The sequence below is a fragment of the Dermacentor andersoni genome, chromosome 3 (genome assembly GCF_023375885.2).
Source record: "Dermacentor andersoni chromosome 3, qqDerAnde1_hic_scaffold, whole genome shotgun sequence".
Lineage (NCBI taxonomy): Eukaryota > Metazoa > Arthropoda > Arachnida > Ixodida > Ixodidae > Dermacentor > Dermacentor andersoni.
Genome location: NC_092816.1, coordinates 85,522,082 through 85,530,338, shown reverse-complemented (window position 1 = coordinate 85,530,338; position 8,257 = coordinate 85,522,082). Strand labels below are relative to the sequence as shown.

The window sequence follows — 8,257 nt, the reverse complement described above, 5'->3', positions numbered from 1 at the left end:
CTGATCCTGAGAAGACTGCTGCCGTAGCAGCTTTTCCCGCTCCAACCGATAAGAAAAGTGTGAGACGATTTTTGGGCTTGTGTGCATATTATCGACGCTTCATTGAAAATTTTTCAAAGATTGCAGATCCGCTATTTCGCCTTACGCGTGACGACACGCCATTCCTCTGGACTGATGCACAACAGACCGCCTTTACGGAGCTACAACGTCGCTTGTCTTCTCCTCCCGGGCTCGGTCATTTTGATGAGGATGCCGACACAGAAGTACGCACTGACGCCAGCAATATCGGTCTCGGAGCTATCCTGGTGCAACGACAAGACGGGACTGAACGAGTTATCGCCTACGCGAGCCGCACTCTGTCACGCGCAGAGTCCAATTATTCCACCACAGAGAAGGAGTGCCTCGCGGTTATTTGGGCTACCACAAAGTTTAGGCCGTATCTCTACGGGCGGCCATTTAAAGTTGTGACCGACCATCACGCTTTGTGCTGGTTGACCAACCTCCGAGACCCTTCTGGACGATTGGCACGTTGGAGTCTGCGACTCCAGGAATTTAACATCACCATCGTGTACAAGTCAGGCAGGAAACATGAAGATGCTGACACGTTATCACGGGCACCTGTTAAATCTCAGAATCCTGATGAGGAAGACGACAGCGCCTTTCTGGGAGCACTCAGCGGGCCGGATCTGCTCGCTAAACAGCGATCGGACGCTGAGTTAAGACCCGTCATCGATCACTTAGAAGGCGGCATCGCGTCCATTCCTCGCCCACTTTCGCGACAGTTGTCGTCATTTTGCCTACGAGGGGGCATCTTATACAAAAGAAACACAGGTTCCGGCGACAAACCACATCTGCTAGTAGTACCTCAAGCCCTTCGCGACGACATCCTATTAGCCTGCCACGACGAGCCAACATCTGGTCACTTGGGCTACTCAAGGACTCTGGACAGGGTACGGCAACTGTACTACTGGCCTAGACTGACTGCTTGCGTCAAACGCTACGTGAAAGGATGCCGTGAATGCCAGCGCCGCAAGTCACCACCCTTCAAGCCTGCAGGCCTTCTACAACCCATCGACCCTCCGCGTACGCCGTTTGATCAAGTTGGAATGGACCTTCTTGGACCATTTCCCTTGTCTTCCTCCGGCAATAAGTGGATCATTGTCGCAACTGACTACTTGACGCGTTACGCTGAGACGAAGGCACTACCACGCGGGACAGCATCTGAAGTTGCCCAGTTTTTTATGCATCACATTGTGCTTCGGCATGGCGCACCGTCATTCATCATCACTGACCGAGGGACGGCATTTACCGCAAAGCTTCTGGATGACATCTTCAAGCTGAGCTACACGAGTCATCGAAAGGCCACTGCATACCACCCTCAGACTAACGGCTTGACAGAAAGACTAAACAAAACACTGGCAGACATGCTCGCTATGTACGTGGATGTGCAGCACAAAACGTGGGACGAAATCCTGCCGTACGTAACGTTTGCGTACAACACTGCCACGCAGGAAACTACACGCTTCCCGCCATTCCGCCTCGTTTATGGTCGAGATGTCCAAACTATGCTACACGCCATGATGCCATATGAAGATACCGACCAGATCGACCAGTTAGCTCCTGACGTGGAGGAGTACATTCAGCGCGCCGAGGAAGCGCGTCAACTGGCCCGCGTGCACATAAGACAGCAGCAGTGTACCGATGCAATAAGGTACAATCTCCACCATCGACAAGTGACCTATGAGCCTGGTGACCAAGTTTGGGTTTGGACACCCATTAGACGGCGAGGCCTCAGCGAGAAACTCCTCAGCAAGTACTTCGGCCCATACACAGTACTAAGGCGTGTAAGCGACGTGAACTATGAAGTGATTCCAGACGGAGACCTGCCATCGCCCAAGCGCTGTTTACCACGCGCAGAGACTGTACATGTGGTCCGCCTCAAGCCGTATTTTACACGGTGAAGTGTACTAGTGAAACAACCTTCTTCTCTTCTGGTTTTTTTTTTCGCTGTCGTCGCGTCTTCCTCCAAAGAACTTTGAAGCGTTCTTTTTTTTTTGTTCCCGACCACAGAACACATTTTTCCGTGTGCATTTCCGTATGTGTGCTAGCGCGTCCCCCCCCCTTTTTTTTTGTTTTACCTAATTTGTCTAGTTTCCATGTACGTTTTGTGTTTGAGCATCGAGTCGATGCTCCACTGGGAGGGGGAATAATGCCACCTGGTGTTTTGAGCCAGCGTTGCGTGCCCAGCAAAAACGGTGATTGAAGACGACGAAGTCAAGGATCTTGCGCCAGCTGGTGAACCGTCCTCCTTGTGTCTGACATTTTCGTGTCTGGCTGCTGATACTGCTGCTTATTCTTGCCTTAGCGCGTGACAATATATATATATATATATATATATATATATATATATATATATATATATAAAAGCTAAAAATGTGTTCTTGATGTGTGTACGTGTCTGCGTGCGTGTGTGTGTGAGAGAGATCCAGAATGTGCGAGAGCACATCCGCGTTGCAGTGTATTATCAGACGATTCGTAATGTCGATAGGTTAACATGCGTGTAGCGACTACATCTACGATATTTAGGCAAAGTTGGCGCTCTCTGGGTTATTAACTGTCCGTAACAACGATTAGGGCACAGTATACCCTAAGGAAGAACGCACATCTTCCCAATGTCAAGTTTTGCATCCTTCTGGCAAATAACCGATCAATTACACATCCGGTCCTCGCGGTACACGTATGAGGAGTGGTTATATCTACATTGCACGTGCCGAGGTAGATCGGTTGCTGACATATTTTGATGGGGAGAAATGCAAAAACGCTCACGCACTGAGATAATTTAGACGTACGCTGAAGAACCACAGGTGGTAAAAATATACGCGGAGCGTTCCGCAAACGACGTGTTCCTTGAGTTTTACGTTGGGACAATAAAAACCGCATAAATCAATACATTATGTATTCTCAATCGTACATAGCCTTGCCTTTGGCCGGTGCCTATCCGCTTGATTATCACTGCTGCCAAGCTATTGTTAGCCGTACGAAGTTGCTACTCAACCCGAAAATGTTGTAGCGAACGAGCTTTCTCTTATCACACTGCGCGCACGCCGTGAATGGCGTTGTATATGTGACTCGGATGTAAACAAGCACGAGCCATTGTTCGTAGATGTACCAATGTACGTGAATAAACAGCAGACCGGCGTGACACGTCAGGTTACACTTCCACAGCGGACGACTGTGCTCGCCGCTATCCTTGCGCTATCAGTGTTGCTTGCTTTTCTGGGCACAAGTTCCTCTGATAACGAGTGATGTTCGCGGCTCGCAGTTCTGGCACGGTTCTCCAATACGCGACCATATAACAAACGAAGGGGCTTGATATTTTGTGATGCTAATTTCAACGTGACCCGTTCAAGCCAGTTTGTCAACTAGATGGATGAATTTTTTATTTTGCGGGCAGCGCAATGCGTTGTGTATATTATATATATTGGCAGGAGCTCCGTTATGGTCAGCTCATAGGGGATCTCGGTTTCACCTCTACCGATGACGAGAATTTGCGTTTCTTACTTTACGTTGGCACAGCTTCTAAGCCATGTATTTGCAGATTCGGGGAATTTACAGTGAGTGCGAGTGTCCGCAATAACTTAACAAAGAAGCACGCGTGGTGTTCGCAGGCGGTCAAGCTTGGGGTGCACCCGCTGTACCTCGGCATGCCGGTGGCGGTGACTTGCTCGTTGTCATTCATGCTGCCCGCCGCAACACCGCCCAACGCGATCGTCTTCCAGATGGCCGAAATACCAGGAGGCGCAATGGTAAGGCGTCCTGCAAGAAAAGGAAAAAAAAATTGGTTTTCCGCAGAGAGGCCTTACGCTCGTATCATTTGTGCTCCCGTCGATAAATTAGAAAACAGCGTTGATAAGGGCAAAATATAGGCAATGAGAGCTCATGAAGGCGGGGCCAAGGAAAGTAAAAGAAGAAGAGCAAAGCGAGCGCCTGGGCACAAAAATAACCTTCCATCAGTTCCGTTTTGAAAGTGCTGGGCGTGCATATGTGAATGTGCTTACCTCAAAGTGTGTTGTTCTTGCTGGCTACAGGCCATGTAACCTGTAATCAATATAAAAATAATGCTTAATATATGCATTGTGTATGCTCTACTAATTGGCTGAAAGACATGTTTTAATTTTTTTCTATATACCTACGAACGCATTTCGACAATCCACATGTAATTGAGGGGACTCACACATACAATCAACGGTTCAAAAATGAAGGCGAACAAATCGAGCGCAATTTGTGATGATAGCTCGGCCCGCTGAAGGATTCGTACTATAGACGAAGATGGCCGAAAATTTATTCGCGTTGCATTGCGGCTTGTGATGCGGTATAACTGTCGTGACGCATTTATACCATATGTTAGGATGAAAAAGAGAAACACGTAATATTATAGTCGCAGTATTCTTCGTTCGAGGTCCTCTGACCGGGCAGTATCTCGTGTGTGCGAAAGCTAGGCGAAGCCAGCCGGGCAGCTGGCGCGACGTGAAATGACGTGGCCGACGTCGTGTCACGTGACGCGCAAGCATGAAACTGGTTGTTGCAGCTTTGATTAAACTAAGCCTCACACGGCGCTGACCTCGTCAGAGGCCAGGCCAAACCTACGGGTCCACGCTGTCGCTTGTCGCCACAAATGCTTTCGAAAATTAAATTGTAACTGTTTGCGGAACACGTTGGTCTCGAATTTGAAGACGGATGCATGCAGAACAGAGACCGCGATAATCTAACGATTTCATTCGAATTGTTTTCCTTTCTCACGCTTCGACAGTGGTACGAAACGTGCTTCACATACGTTATCACCACGATTGGCTGCTCGTAAGCGTGGGTTGTAAGAAAGGAATAGAATCGAGCGAAAGGAATTGCTGCGCAATGTAGGCCCATATCTATTGCTCTTGCCGCCGTCTCTCGAGCAAATGGGCGGCATTGTAATAGAGACCATTGCGTCGACACGGAGGACGAAAATCACCCGTGGAGTGCTCAGAGAATCGCGAGGATGGAGTATTTAGTTCCTTTGCTCCTATCTAAATACATGTAAAAGGGGAATTCGTCTTTCTCGGCAAACACTGCACCAAACTTAGCGAGGTTTATTGCACTTAAAAGAAAATTTTTAAATCTAGTGACTGTTAATTTGTTTCGAATTTATGATTTAGGTCGTCAATTTTTATTCAAACGTGACGAAAATCGATAATTTTCAGAAAACGAAACTATTGAGTTTATAAATCTGTAACTCGGCAATGAAAAACGATATCTCAATTATGTGAATCGGATCTAGTAGTACATCTGAAGTGGAAAAAATTGATATGTTACACATGAATCTTAAAAAAAAAAGTTGGTAATACGGAAATACAGCTTTTGCAGAACCCTTGTAGACAACGTAACAAATCAATGCAGCATAATCCCGTAACATATAAAATGACATACCAAATTTGTGCGCTTTCAATGGCCTAGTGGATGTCCTTTACAGAACCGCGATATCTGTTATTGATGTGGAGCTATTAATTTGTAAACTTCGTGCTTCTATACATTTCATACTTCCAAATATTTGAAAATATTTTTAACAAATTTTAGGTGCTAAATCAATATTTAATTTCCAGAAGTAACTACAATTTAAATTTCCTTTTCAAATGCAGCAAATTTCATTAAAATCGGTCCAGTAGTTATCTCTGAAAAACGTTTCTGCATTTTAGGCGTACTTGAATGCGCTGCGTTGGAGTTGTCCCGGAGCTAAAGCTTTCTCTTAACACGGCAGTCCACCAGATGAGTTTGCGTATTCATCTACGTGCGTAGGGACAGAAGAAAATCGGTTACTACAACAACCACAAGACGGTTACTACGTTCAGGAGATGCCGCTTTCTGCGTGTAACTGCAGTATGTAAACTAAAAAAAATTGTTTCCCATGCTGTCGCAAAATACGAGCCGGTAGTCAGGGCTGCCTCGGGAAGTCATCGTGTCTCGTAGCTAACCTGAGGAGGGACATTTTTTTTCAGGTCGGGCACGGACTCTTCCTCACCGCGCTGTGCGTCTCCGTGGTGATCATCTCGGCCAGCACGTGGGTACGATTCGTGCTCGACCTCGGCGAGTTCCCGACCTGGGCCGCGGACAACGCGACGTACTACGTCTACAACGGCAGCGCCGAGCTCGAAATGCGCCCTGTGCGCTACTGGCAAATGTGACAGCTGCGACTACGCCGTGGTTTACTCGAGGACGCGCCATCTTTCAGCTGCCTCTCTGATGATTTACTTTTTCTTTCGGTGTACACTTGTGCCGCTCACGCATTTTAATCGCACCGATGCCTGTACTCTTCTTGTCTCGCCGTAATAGTAACGCGTTATAGCTTGACCCAGCTGTTGGTATTGTGTGAAGTACGAACACACCTACCCTCTGGACAGGCTGTCACGTGGTGCGATGTGTCAGCGTTGATATCGTTACGTGGACATGCAACGGGTAGGAAAACTATAAACCGGACAGCACAACGGGTATTTGTTACGCGGTAGGGCGTTGACCTGTGCCCTGGAGAACAAATGCGTCTGCACAGATCTTTCGTTGTGCTCATCAGATAAGCACACAGTGCTTCTAGTCTGTAATTTCGGGCGATTCGGTTAAGACAAGCTAACTTGAAAGCCATATAGAAGGTCGCCGTGCGCAATTGACGCAAGTAAGTTTTCGAGTGGTGTATTAATCGCGTTGTGGCTAATGTATTAATCAAGGTAATCTGGCAGCGTATATACTTACGCTATAGTAGATCTTTCTTACTGTGCTCATGACATCTAAAGGTCAAACGCGTCTGATGTTTGACAAAGACTTGTTTTTGCATAATTCACTGTCATCGAGAACAATTTCAAAACGACGATTTTTTTTGGCTAAACTTTTCCCCTCCCTCCGGATTTCTTTATTGCGATATCAATTGTCTCAAGCTAGCGCCTACTCCCCTTAAGTGGCTCGCCTACAAGACATTCATATGACCAATCGTGGAATGTACAAACGTGGTTTGGTTCCCTCACACAACGACTAAATTAGCAAAAACTGGAAGGAGTGCAAAGTAAAGCCGTAAGATTTGCGCATATTGAGTACAGGCGTCTTGACTCACCCACTCTTCTTCCAGCTGCATCATGTCTGAAAACGCTAGCGGAGAGTACGCCTACCGGAAAGAAGCGCGCCTAAAGTTTTTTTTCCAGCTTGTTCATAAAAATTTGAAAAGCCGCGTCTAATTACACATCGTTTTCCAAACTCGACTTACACGTCAAGACCATCGAAATATGCTAACTGAATATTCCTATCAATAACACTTCTAAACATTCTTTTTCTTTCACTAGCTGTGCGAGAATGCAATCAACTGCACCCATCTATCACAAGCACGAAATCACTTCCTGAATTCACTAGTACACTTGAAGGTTCTAAAGGACTATTAATTTGTCCTAACCACAAATTACGCCACACCCCTCCCCTCTCCCAGAATCATTGTTCGTTGCGCCCTCGGGGAACGGTTGTTATTGCTTATTTTTTTTTATTTTTTAACATTTATTTATTTCCTTTATTTATTATTTGAATTTTTATGTAGTTTTTTCCCCCATTTATTCAGTTTCAAAATGAGTTATGCAATGTTGAATGGCTGTTCTTAATGTCTAAACGCAATTCAATCTCTGCCAAACACAAACACAATAGTGTTTGACAGAAATGCATGAAAAACGCATTTACATATTTATGCAACCACTCTTTTTTTCTTTTCTTGTTTTTGCTACTGTAACCTCTTCCTCTTTTTCTCGTAGATTCTTTATACTTGTATAAAATGGATCCTTGCCTATTTGCAGCATTTTCCTATTTTTGTATTGACTTTCTGTATTCCTCTCCTGCTATGCTGCCGGTTGAGAGCAGCAGTGTTAAAAACAAAATGAATAATATGGATACTGAAACGAAATTTTTATCGTTGCCGTCAGGTTCTGTATCTATATTTAGGTATATGTGTTTAGAAAAAGTTAATTTCGACAAGAGACGATACGAACACTGAGTCATAATTACGGCACAATTCCACCGGGACGATAACATGTAAGAAACGAAACACAGCAAGTTTTCAACGTAAGTAATGTCCGAGTCTTCACGGACCAACATATAAACACGTATACCCCCGGAAGGCACAGTTACACATACACTAAATGCCACATGTACAAAATGATTTTCAATATATACAGTGTACACAATGGTTATGTACAATGATGAT

At 45.6% G+C, this 8,257-nt stretch overlaps 1 protein-coding gene across 1 annotated transcript; it reads left to right on the top strand.

Moving 5' to 3' along the window:
• The first annotated feature begins 3,674 nt into the window (after positions 1 to 3,674).
• On the top strand, positions 3,675 to 7,849 carry LOC129387640 (Na(+)/citrate cotransporter-like). The gene is made up of 2 exons (XM_055076952.1): positions 3,675 to 3,806; positions 6,030 to 7,849. Exons 1-2 carry the CDS (start codon positions 3,705 to 3,707, stop codon positions 6,213 to 6,215), a joined length of 288 nt encoding a protein of 95 aa, XP_054932927.1. The 5' UTR covers positions 3,675 to 3,704; the 3' UTR covers positions 6,216 to 7,849.
• Positions 7,850 to 8,257: the final 408 nt, after the last annotated feature.

What these genes read in the sequence shown, in the direction of transcription:
- LOC129387640 (XM_055076952.1), top strand. Translation starts at nt 3,705, where the DNA reads ATGCCGGTGGCGGTGACTTGCTCGTTGTCATTCATGCTGCCCGCCGCA. An exon ending in AAATACCAGGAGGCGCAATG is followed by an intron (nt 3,807 to 6,029) that starts GTAAGGCGTCCT and finishes ATTTTTTTTCAG; the next exon opens with GTCGGGCACGGACTCTTCCT.